The sequence below is a fragment of the Ursus arctos genome, unplaced genomic scaffold, assembly GCF_023065955.2.
Source record: "Ursus arctos isolate Adak ecotype North America unplaced genomic scaffold, UrsArc2.0 scaffold_3, whole genome shotgun sequence".
Taxonomy (NCBI): domain Eukaryota; kingdom Metazoa; phylum Chordata; class Mammalia; order Carnivora; family Ursidae; genus Ursus; species Ursus arctos.
Window position 1 is genome coordinate 33806629 of NW_026622985.1, and position 13153 is coordinate 33819781.

The 13153-nt window shown below is 39.8% G+C and overlaps 1 protein-coding gene across 4 annotated transcripts in view; it reads right to left on the reverse strand.

The window, feature by feature from the left end:
- Positions 1-13153, reverse strand: part of CDK6 (cyclin dependent kinase 6) — a 240845-nt gene that overhangs the window by 162967 nt on the left and 64725 nt on the right. For all 4 annotated transcript variants that reach the window (XM_026505623.4, XM_048212848.2, XM_026505613.4 and 1 more), the window contains exon 3: positions 12120-12255. In XM_026505623.4, the coding sequence (XP_026361408.1) occupies positions 12120-12255 (136 nt within the window). The remainder of the gene's footprint in view (positions 1-12119; positions 12256-13153) is intronic.

The following is a 13153-nucleotide window of genomic DNA, read 5'->3' on the forward strand; positions in this document are numbered from 1 at the left end:
TTTCCAATCTAAAAGTGGTATGACTATACTAGAATAGAATGATAAATATTTCTTTGGTTTTGTCCAAGAAAGGAAAAATGAACAAGTATGGTTAGGGACAGCAGAGAGCAATGGTAAATATAAAAATCAACAAAGATACTAGCTTATATTTGTTAAAAGCTTATAATGACAATGATCGCAGGGTCTTGGGATCGAGCCCCATGTCGGCTCCGTGCTCAGTGGGGAGTCTGCTGGAGATTCCCTCTCTTTATTTCCCTCTGCCCCCCACCCCTGCTTGAGTGCTCTTTCCCTCTAAAATAAATCTTAAAAAAAAAAAAAAGCTTATAATGACAATTGGAAGAAATTCTGAGCACTCACTGCTTCTAATACATGCACCTCAAAGGGAGTAGCTGAATACTATGTTTGGCACTGCTGTCAGTGCTAAAAAAGCTATCGTCCACCTAACTCTCACATGGCTTTGGTTCCTTTTCTATAAAACAGGGTTAAGAATTCTGAACCAGTTACACTTGCAAGTCTGGTAACAGTTTACTAATTCAAGACCACAGAAAACTGTGAAAACATAAGTGAAATGAAACAAAAAGCATCTTTCGAAGGTCAAATCATGATGTGTCATTAACAATTCTTTTTAAAGAATAAGGGTGGCTTAAGTATTTCTAGTTAGAATTCCCATATTCCTAAGGGTTTTCTTTTTAATTTTTATTAGTGAGTTAGCATCTGCCAACAGAACATCTTAAGGAACAAAACCTCGGTGTTTTGGGTTTTTAAAAAATATTTTATTTATTTATTTCACAGAGAGAGAGAGAGCGAACCCAAGCAGGGGAGCAGCAGAGGGAGAGGGAGAAGCAGGCTCCCTGCTGAGCAGGGAGCCCGATGTGGGGTTCAATCCCAGGACCCTGGGATCATGACCTGAGCAGAAGGCAGCCGCTTGACCAACTGAGCCACCCAGATGCCCCTAAAACGTCGGGTGTTGTATGTATGGGTGACTTTAGTTAAAATCCACACCTGACTTCACCTGGGCTTGGATTTGAACCTTCTGGTGGCTGGGTTACCCAGGCACGGCAAGCAAATATTTCAGAGGTTTGAGCCATCTCAGAATGTAGTCCATTCCCCATTCCAGTCCTGTCATATGTCACACTGAAGGAAAATATTTTTTAAACTTCAGTGTCTCTAAGCATCACCAGAGGGTACTTACTAGAAACTCCTTCTGAGATTAGATTGGGGAATTGGTTAGGGCAGGACTACTGCTTCAAATGAGCACCCCAGGCAGCGGTTCTGGAGGTGATTCATGACCACACTTGGAGAAACAGAACATCACGTTTACCTAACTTCATTAACCCTTTAGTAGATGGAACTCATTCTTCGCAAAATTTGTTGAGTTTAGTCTATTTTCCAGGCATCTAAATTAAGCTTACCATTGTATGGTAGTAGTGAGAGTTTTTAGAGATTAGATTTATACTTGATTATTTCTAATATTCAAGGAATTATCTTTCACTTCCTAAGACATCAAGTGTCTCAGTATCCAGATGCTTGGCATCAGGCCCTGATGTAGGTACAGAAGTCCAAATTCAGGTCAAACTCTCCTCATTTGCAATTTCAGTGGAGTCGATCTTTTTGGAGAATTTTGCTCTTTGAGAATGATGATGAGAAAGAGGAAGAGCAGAATGAGAGGAATCGAACCACCTTTCATACACCGGAGGTATTTGATTCTTATGACCGCCACTATCGGGTTTTCAAGGGTTCGTTACACAAGTGTTTGTGAAAGCATTATTCATTCAACAAATATTTACTAGAACCAAGACTGATTTTTCTTAACTGCAGTGGAAGGATTGATTAGTCCTTTCCACCTTGCTTAGGAATGAGGAATAAAATACCCTCTTAGATAACTGATGGATACCATCTTTATATGCTCTTCACTAATTCAAAATGTAGTGATTGTAAATTGTGAGCAATTGCTCTAGCAGAATGGTACTTTCTTAATTTCCAAACTCCACAATGCATGTGAGTGTCTGCAATTTTTGGGTAAGAAGGATAAAAATGCAAATGAATAAACATAGGAGAGTATTTTCAGTTAGATTTTGTAAAGTCACTTAACTTTGAAGTTGCTACTTCTCCTGGTGGGGATGGAGAGGAACTTTGCACACAATGCTGAATATATCTTTATGTCAAACTTACCTTCAAATTTTAAAAAATGTGTAACTATGGAATTATCTTTTAGATATGTATCCCTGGGAGATGAGAATAGGGTCTGCAATTCATAGCATCAATCATTCTCTTCATTGGACTTGGTTTCCCATCCTTAGTATAAAACCTATTTAACAGAATCCAACATTGAAAGATGATAATTTCTGGAATTTTGTTAAGTCAGTACTATATGAACAGAGAAAATCCTTTATAGTTCTAGTGGAGATCAGTTATTGGTTTTACACAACATCTAAACCAAGCCGATGAAGCAACTCCTTAGTTACAGTATGGATAATCCCAATGCCCCCGCCCACCATAAAGAGCTGAATGTGAAAGCACCAAGTGGATGTATTGAGATAGGACATATCATATCAGCTTATTCTTCTATGTATGTGTGTATGCATACTTACGTATAAAATCTATCCTTGAAAAAGTACAATTTACTCACTTGTACAATGGGTAAAATGATTCCTACATTCCAGAATTAATTAGAGGATTAGTGAGGTAAGCACCTTAGTATAGTGACCGACATATGTTTAATGAGTGTCCCTCACATTCTAGGCAGTATGCTAATACTGGGGTAAGTGCAATAAACTAGAGTCCTGACTTCAAAGCTCTTACCTTCTAGTTGGGAAAGACAAACACACATAAAAAAATGAGTGAGATAATTTCAACTCAGTGTTATGAAGAAGATAAAACAGAACCATGTGGGAGGGAGAGGCGTGAAACATTCCAAACAGCACGAACAGTCAGTACATACACTCTGAGCTGGAAGCATGGCGGAAGAACAGAAAGAAAGCAGGTGTGGCCAAAGAACAGCGAACCAGGAGAAGGGTGGAGGCAGATTGGAATTTGGAGTGTGTAGGAAGAGAGAGCCCTAGATCATGTAGGACTTCTGATTTTATTCTACAGGTCATAGGAAACCACTGGAGAAAAGTTTTCAAGAGGGGAGTAACACTGATTTGTGTTTTAGTAAGGTCCCTCTGGTTGCTACACCGAAGATGTTCTATAAAGGGGCAGGAATGGAAGACAGCATATTGGGTTAGGAAGCTGGTTTGATGGGTTAGACTAGAGCTTTAGCAATAAAGATACTGAAAAGTAGCTGGACTGGGGATATCTTTGAGGGATAAAGCCAAAAGTACTTGCTAATGGACTGGATGAGGACTGTGAAGGAATGCAAGAAACCAAGAATAATGCCTAGGTTTGGGGCTCAAACAATGGGGGCCAATGGCGAAGGCTTCAACTGGGAAGAGGATCCTTGGACAATGTTTTGGTTATGAGATATCATATGGTGCATTTCGAGCACGGGGGAGAGGTCAGGCTGGAGGATATACGATATCCGAAGATTCTGGATTGAACGACATCACCTGGGCAGAAGGCATAAACAGTGAAGAACAGAGGGCTGAGGGTGAAGCCTTGAAGGTTCCAACATTTCGAGGAAGAGAGCCAGAAAAAAGACTATAACCAGGGAGCTTAGGCACATGCTAAATTTAGATGAGGAATATCCCTCCTCTATGCAGAGCATCCCTCTGCTATGTGTATCCATGGTGATACACACGGGGTATACATTGCCTGCAACTTTTTAATGGGCTCTATAAACAGATTCAATGCCTAAGGTGAAGAAACATTTTCTAAAGCGATTCCAACTTACCTGTTATTAGCTTGATCAAAGTGTCATTTGCTTATTCTAGTGAGTCAGTATTTATTTTAAGTGAGTCAGTCTTACAGTACCTTTAGAAAGACACTAGCTTTTTTTTTTTTTTTTTAACCCCTATTTCCTGTTAGGAAAAAAAAAAAATCCAAACCACTAAATAACTGTTATAGTTTGTTATTACATACTTGGAGATAATCATGTATTTGCATAATTCCATCCTTTTTCTCCTGATGTTTTCAGCTACTCCAGGGCTTGGGAAGCTGCCTAAGGATTTCTTTTTGGGGGAGTCCTCAAAATCTAGATTATCTAAATCTGTTCTCCCTGGAGAAGTTCCTTGATTCACACTGGACGTTTCCACACACTTATAGCTCATACACTGTATATGTCCCCCTAAATTTGTGGAAAACTCAGTGTTGACTCACTTCCTTCTGGAGTCAGTGGCCTGTCGTGGTGCTACTCGGCTGGCTGCTCTTGCACTGGCTGCTTAACTCTTCCTCATAGCGATACAGCTGATGTTCCTCTTAAAGCCCTCTCCTCCCAATTCCGTGTGTGTGTACGTGTAGAGGGAACACATGCACAGGGAAGGGTGTGGTTGTGGTTTGTGTGGAGAAAACATTTCTGTTGAGTCAAAAGACTATATGTGAAGCTGACTTTCCATAGGAAAAAAAACTATAATCTAGGTTGCATTCCTGATGGAAAGTCCAGACGCCTGTTTAAAAAAAAAAAAAAATAGAATGCCTCCAAGCACAATGGTTAATATACTAGGAATGATGTGCCTTTTAAAAAAAGATTTATTTATTTATTTTAGAGAGAGAGAGAGAGAGAGCAGGTGTGTGAGCACAGGGGAGAGGCAGAGGGAGAGAGAGAATCTCAAGCAGAGTCCTGTGGAGTGGGAAGCCCCACACAGGGCTCCATCCCACAGCTCCGAGATCATGACCTGAGCCGAAATCAAGAGTCGGATGCTTAACCGACTGAGCCACCCAGGCGCCCTGACTGCTGTGCCTCTTCTAAGGCATAATAAGGGTCTAGAATGTACATATACGGATTAGATAAAACACTGTGACAGAGGGTCCTGTAACGTATTATGTCGATGTGGAAGGGTAGTGGAGCTAAAATGAAAGAGTCCTAGGACGAAGGCCGGAGAAAGCCCGAAGCCAGGGACAGAGAGAGGGCTGGTGCAGAGCTATGCAGAACCCAGGAACGCTAACCATGTGGAAAGTGGGGGTGTGGTGACAGCGGTGGTGGTGGGGACAGTGACGGGTGGGAGAAGCAATGGAGGGGAAGGGTACAGGGAACGTAGGATCTCTGGTACTAAGAAGAAAATTAACTGTCTGGGAAACAGCACTGGTGAGCAATGAGCCCTGAGTGATCCAACCGTACCACAGGAGTGAACTGTCTGAAGGTAAATTGCTGTAAGTTGAGGCCCATCCTAGAGTAAAAATCAACACTGGCATGACTGGCCTGTGAGGTCCTTTGCCCCAGAACTAGTGTTATTACGACATTCTACTTTGCTTATTAAAATTAATTTTATTAAACAGTCCTCTCAGGCATCTTTCACATATGCGTTTTCTTTCAAAATTATTTCACGTTACTCCAAAAAGCAGCATTAAACACAAGGCCAGATGTGTGTGTGCATGTGTGTTTTTAAAAACATGGTCTATTCAATTAGTCCAGCCATGATATTAGATGGAAAAAAATGTCCTTCCAGGATCCTTATCGTTATTGTGGAGTATGTGTTCTTTGAATTTCTTGCCTTGTTTTTGGGATCACCTTATTATGCAACATCTGCTCTGAATTTCAAATGTGATAAACAGAGTATGAGTGTCGGTGGCAGATGGCTAATGACCAGCAGCGACAGGGCATTCAAGCCTGCCTCGTTTTCTGAGAAGCGATATTTTCATGTTAATTTGCTCTGTGTCCTGCAAAGATGACACAAATCACCTGCTCATAATTCAGGCGAAGTGGAGACCACCAGGAGCCGAGAGGGGGCAAGGGCTGGATTCCTTTCAGGGCGAGAGGAGAGAAGGGTCTGGGAGACTTTTCCTCATCTGCAGTGGAGGGGAACCCATCAGTCTGCATTATGTCAGATGGAGAAAGATGAACCAGCCCTGGGCATCCCATTCTGACACCAGCGCCACTGTTTACTGCAAGCAGATATGATTCATGAAAACAGATACGTCCCAGAGGCAGAAAACAGGTGCTGTTAAGAGTGTGTGTCAGTCTCTGAAGTCTGGGTTTTGTAAAATAAACCTAATAGTATATTTTATCTCCTAGTGAAAAGATTACAAACCAACAGAAATCTGTAAGAAACATTCAATTGAAGATAAAATGAAATCTAATTCACAGGGAAAATGACCCCCCCAGACACATAAACCTTGAGCTTTTTGGCCTTCTCAAGCCCTATAGAATTCATTTATCAGAGAAATACATAAGTAAAATGTAATTTTTATTCCAAGATTGAGTCATACAAAGGGGCCATATGGTCCTGAGCTAAAAGAACCCTGTTCTATTTTGGAGAGGCAGCTGATCTCCTCTGACTGATCTTTCGGTGCCTTGCATTTCTACTTGTGAAATTATACTGCCAGTTTCATCAAACATGTTCTATGCACAGAACGTCCGAAGAAGGAGTTTGTAAGATGTTGAGAAGCCAGTCATATGCTAGGAAACACGTTGTACGATTATAGGCAAGCGTAAGTACGAAATGAGCAGCTCGGTAAAAGAGGGCATTCCATTTTAAAACCCTATAAAACAGAAGATTTTACATTGAAGTCTCTCCTGATACATATCCTGCCATATAGTTCATTTTCTGTATAGCAGTTACAATGATTAAGGAACAAGGAGACGGATTTTATTTATAGGTTCTTTCTGATTCCCTCTCATAGGGCGGCAGATAAAGGCATGAAAGAGGAAAAAAATCGGGAAGCCCCTTTTTCTCATAAAGCCCTCATAAGTGAAGAGTGCTATATAAGCACAGAGACTCTAAATTTATCATGAACTCTAAGGAAAAAGACAATCATTAAGATGTCAGTTATTGTCTCGTAAGTTTAAGCATGGAAGTCCAAGAAGATAATGTCAAATCTCAAAGAAAACTAAAGATGGCAGTGAATTCCTCCATAATCAAGTAAATTGAAAGATAACGCTCTGAATTAGAAAGAGGAAAACAAGATATGGTAACCAGAGTCTATGAAGCAAAATGGGAATATTCGTTGACTTCAAAGTACAGCACTCCGCAGGCTCCTCTTAAACTTATGTCATTATCAACACCAGTGGACGTGCCTTACGATGTCAAGAAGAGGTGATGGGGAGCTCAAGATGAAGCATGCATAAGATGTATATATGTGTTTATTTTATTTTTTTAGAATAAGGTGTATTTTAAAGTGCTGGCAAGAACCACCCAGGATTCTATTTTATTCTGACGAGCCTCTCAATGGCAACTTCTCATTCAGGCCTATACCATACTTCACATACCTTATCAAAGCCTGACATGAATACCATGCAGTAATCGCAGGTTTTCCCAGTGAGTTCACCCAACTATCAACCTTCTCTAATACTTAGGGCTTCAGGGGTGCTTTTCTGCCTTTTCTATTTTTTAATAACAAACGGTATTTAAAAGCATTTGATAAGTTGTTACGTGATCTGTGTAATAAACAGATCCAATAAGCCCATCCCGGGTTCTTTTCTAACAAACAGGTTGATGAGAATACTGAACAAAAAGATTTTCCCTCTCTCAGACCTAGTCAGAGACCATGGAGCATTCCAGTTTTATTCCTGAACTTCAGTGGGTAATAGGTAAACAGTGCCCCGGAAAACATGGTGGAGGACAGGGCGCTGAGGAAGAGTCCCTTAGCCTAAATGATCCTATATAGAAGGTCTTTTCTTGATTTTCTGTTTTATACTACTTCATAGTTAAATTTTTTTCGTATATTTATAATTATTTTACAATATGGCATGTTCTGACACTTACAAGACAACGTCAGTACTAATATCTATATTTTTGAAGAACATTTCAGAAAATATTTTGGTACCATAATACAAAGAATAAGCTGTATTGTGCTCATTCATAAGTTTTTGTTTTGTTTTTACCTGAAAACACTCCCTAAACTATTGTAATCACCATAAGAAAATGTGTAACACATGCTTCTGGGTGTACTTTATCTCATCTCTTCTAAGGTCCTTGAGAGTAAGCTTCTTGACTAATTCATTTTTGTGTTCCCCAAAGACTAGCACAAAACTCTCTGTTAATATTCAGAAAATACTTGTACCAGTATACTCAGAAAAACTCTTATTACAACAAAACATTCTATATAAGAATCCAATTGTGTTCCCAATGGGTTGCTCATAATAACAATATTCTCTTGATCTAGTTATCTAGTTACTGAGACTACCTATAAATAAGCCTATACGACAACAAAATACTTCTGTTTTCTGGCTGGGTTCTTTAAAAATTCAATTAACCAGAACCCCAACTAACCAGAATCTCTTACTTAGCAGATGTTTATCCGGCATGCCAACATTTTTTTAAAGATTTTATTTATTTATTTATTTGTTTATTTGTCAGAGAGAGAGAGAAAGAAAGAGAGAAAGAGCACAGCAGGGAGAGAAGCAGGCAGAGGGAGAGCAGGCTCCCCGCAGAGCAGAGAGCCCAATGCAGGACTCGATCCCAGGATTCTGGGATCACGACCTGAGCTAAAGGAAGATGCTTAGCCGACTGAGCCACCCAGGCGTCCCTGCATACCAACTGTTTAAAAAGAAGTCAATCACAAAAACAAAAGTACAAGTCTTTACTAAAAATAATTTTGTATCATTTCTATATTTGGCTTAAAACTATATATTTGATAGTTTTATAATGCTTTTAAATGATTATTCATGTTTTAAATAATGGCCTTAACAGATCACAAACACTCAAATTATTAAAAATTCTTATATTTGATAAGGAAGAAAAGCAGATTAGCATAGTATAATTCAAAAAAATTTTTAAGGGGCGCCTGGGGGGCTCAGTCATCAAGCGTCTGCCTTCAGCTCAGGGTGTGATCCCAGGGTTCTGGGATCGAGCCCCGCATCAGGCTCTTTCGTTGGGAGCCTGCTTCTTCCTCTCCCACTCCCCCTGCTTGTGTTCCCTCTCTTGCTGGCTGTCTCTCTGTCAAATAAATAAATAAAATCTTTAAAAAAAAAATGTTTTTTTAAAGTTAAGGTGAGGACAAAATAGGTCTTTTGATTAGTCTTTAAGTTAGCAAAAATGTTCAATTAACCATTGACATCTACATTAATTGCCTAAAATATTTTATAATTTACTATGAAAGCATCAATACACCATTAAACACTAAACTTAAATAACCAGAGCCCCTTGCCTCCACCCCTACCAGGAAACTTGGTCACTATAGGATCAGTGGGGGTGTTGCCCCTAAAGACTGAAGAAATTTAACAGACTCTGGGAGAATATCCTGTTCAATACAGAATGAGTGACAGTCCCTTTCCCAGGAGATAGATGAAAAACTCAGAAATAGTTTTAACAATTCTCCTTATGAAAACCTTCCGGTAACCAGAGTTATCTCCCCTTCCTGCCCCTGCTTCCCCCATCAACCTTCACACCAACTACCACTCTCCAAATTCCTCTTCTCTACCTCACTTTGGTGACCACCTTTCTGCCTGTTCCTCATCTTATCCTGCTTACCCCTGCACCCCCACCCTTAAGAATTCCCCCCAACCCTGAGGTGCTTGAGTGGCTCAGTTGGTTAAGCGTCCAACTCTAGATTTCAGCTCAGGTCATGATCTCAGGGTCGAGCGATTGAGCCCTGCTTTGGGCTCCACACTGGGGCATAGAGCCTGCTTAAGATTCTCTCTCTCCCTCTGCACTGCCCCCTCAAACCCCGCGCGTGTGCACGCTCTCTTTCTTAAAAAAAAAAAAAAAAAAAAAAAAGAATTCCCTCAACCCACTCGTTTCTACCCTGCCTGATCAAACCTTACTACAGTGCATTATTTTGGCTTATCAACCATTTTAAATACACAGGTATTTTTGTAAACGATTCCACTCAGCAGCCTCTAGTGCCAGGAGAATTTAATGTGAAGCTCAAGTTATCTATACAGGTGGTAACATATGGCATAAATATATAGTTACCTTGTCTTGTTGCTTAAAAAAATGACTCCCCCCGCAAAATAATTTTGAACTTAGAACTAACTACATCCGAAGAAGCTGATGATGATTCTGACAGTAGATATTCAAGCCGTTGGAAGTCATTTAAAAATAATTTTGAAATAATGATATCTGAAGAAAGGTTGTCAATGTGTCTTATTTATTGAGTACCTAGGTATAAAAATCATGTAGCGACTGTCAGGATACAAAGATAAATGAATATGGACATAAATAATCACAATTAAAGGTAGAAAATAGGACCAAGAGGGGGAGATGTGTAGAACCAGTGCTGTAAGACCAGCTGTAAAAGTTGATCAACTGATATCTGGGGTGGGCCAGATACTTCAGCAGACAGTTATTGGTGAGAGGAGCAAAGGAATGACCCTGAGGAGGAGGAGGACCACACAGGTAAGAAGTCATGAACCACACAAAGAGTCTAATTTGGCAGAAAAGAGAGTATATGAAAAGGGGCAATACCTTGCAGGATGAACATGGGGTTTCAGACAAACTCATAGAGGAGAGAACTGAAGCCACACTAGAATAGAAGGTGAGAGGAAAAAGGGGTGCAGGGATAGAGAAGAAGAGGTCCAAGAACAGGTAAGAAGGAATACCTACATTTAGGTTTTTTTTTTTTAAAGATTTTTATTCATTTATTTAGAGAGAGAGTGCATGCACGTGAGCAGGGGGAGGGGCAGAGGGAGAGAGAGAATCTCAAGCAGACTCCATGCTGAGTGCGGGGCTTGATCTCATGACCCTGACATCATGACCTGAGCTGAAATCAAGAATTGGACACCTAACCGACTGAGCCACCCAGGTGCCCCAGGAATACCTATATTTAAAGGGTCTTCGAGTCCCTGAAAGTGCTGAGGAGGAAATGAGAGCACTACTGAGTATCATATTCTTTTATGAAAGACAAATGGGAACATAAACACTTTATCAACCCAAATCCAAAGGAATTAATCATCCAGTATGTCAAGTTCTAAATGTGTCAGTATCTGAAAACACCAGCTAGCCACCACCGAAAGACAAGATAAAGTAGTTCTAGCTATTACCTCCTATCTAAAATGATGCTGAATTTTAGAACTCATTTCTAAACAATGAATGATTAGGTAAGGAGTTTGTTAAGTCACCTAATACACATAAACAAAAGGGTCTTCATGAAGACCTGAACGCAACACTCACTGATCTAAGAGATGTACTGGGAAGTTCCATTAAGCAGAACAGAAGTCTGACCAACAAAACTTCCCGAGTACGTTTTTCTGTTAGATTTAAAAGAAGAAAGAAATTCTGGTCAGCCCAGCACATCTAGCTTGCTAACCTCTAAGGAGTCTTAAGTCATTCCTGAATCCCAAGGGTTTAGGAAAGTACCTGGCACTTAGGCTTCCTATAAGTGTTTTATAAATGAGGGAAAAATGGAGAAAGAAGGGCCTAAGAACCAGTATTTCAGATTTACATAGTATAATTTACGTCCTGGAGTCAGCATACAATTATAATATGCAATGTGCTCATGCCTGAAGTTTCAAATTTTGTCCCTCAGAGTCTGTGAATCATTAGAAAGAGACTGAGCTGTATTTACAACATTATATCTTCTAAGGTTAGGGCCAGATAATGTACATATAGATACCTTTCAATAATTTCAATACGTATTAAAACTAAAAAAGGGGGCGCCTGGGTGGCTCAGGGCGTGATCCCAGGGTCCTGGGATCGAGCCCCACATCGGGCTCCCTGCTCCTTGGGAGGCCTGCTTCTTCCTCTCCCACTCCCCCTGCTTGTGTTCCCTCTCTCGCTGGCTGTCTCTCTCTCTGTGTCAAATAAATAAATAAAATCTTTAAAAACAAACAAAACTAAAAAAGGTTTTTTTTCACTGAGTCCTAAAATTAACGAACTAAAATATACCTCATTCTTTGAGCATCTCACTTAGTTGATATATTTAATTATATACTGAATTCCAAAAGCTCTAATCCTGGCAATATTTTTTTAAGTAAGCTCTACACCCAACGTGGGCCTTGAACTCATGACCCTGAGATCAAGAGTCACATGCTCTACTGACTGAGCCAGCTAGGCACCCCCCCTGGCAATTTTCATATGGAAGAAATGCGACTGCTTACTGGCCTATAATAGTGTTGAATCAAGCAGAAAGAGGATTCTTGGTACCTTTATGGTTTCAGTGGGCACTCCAGGCTCCGGGACTTTATCCAAATAAGTGGTCAAGTCTTGATCAACATGTTCAAACACTAACGTTAGTTTGGTTTCTCTGTCTGTTCGTGACACTGTGCATACATCAAACAACCTAAAAGAAAAAAGAAAGAGATATTAAGTAGGTGACAATAAGCAAAGAAGTAACTTGTATGTCTTACATATATCCTGCAATTCGATCATACAATAGGAAAAAAAAAATACCGGTGTTGATCATTGTGATAATATGTGAGGATGCTTAATAGGATCTGATACTTTAATAGCAATATGAGATTCAGGAGAAAAGCACTTGGTTAAGTGATGACAAAATCCACAGCAGCAAAAAGACAACATGACTGGAGCATAAGAATGTCGGCCTGGAGAGTTTCCTTAGTTAAGACCTTACTTACGTACAACTTGCCAAAGGAGATAGTTTAAAAAATTGCAGCCCAGGAAAAACATGGTTCTTTCTAGCACACAGTTCAAGAATTATTAAAGAGACAGATTAAGCATTCTTTGGAGATGCTCGACTCTGCAGTGAAGATTTTCCTGGAATTTAAGGTGTTACAATCATGCCTATAAAAGTAAGGATGATGAAATATAGAGAAATTTGGATTATTTCTAAGAGGGACTTCTCATCCTGGTGAACCAAATCATCTCCCTGGAAAGGGCATAAATTCTTGGTTTAAAAATTCCAAATATCATGCTAACAAAAACTGAAACTTTAACATTTTTTGGGGAGAGAGGTGGTATTTGAAACTGCATTAGTAAACTACATTACCCTTAAATGATAAAGACAGATTAACGAACTTTATAATTAAGTTCGGATGGGTGAATCTAATATCTTCCATACAATTCCACAACTAAGTCAAAATTCAAGTTTTAAAAGCAAAGCCTTCAGCAGTCGAAAAGCATTTTCAAGCCCAAGGACAAATTCTTCTTTACTTTCCACCACACACAGCACTCTCCGGCACATGAGATGCTCACCACATGTTTGAATAATTAAAAAAAAC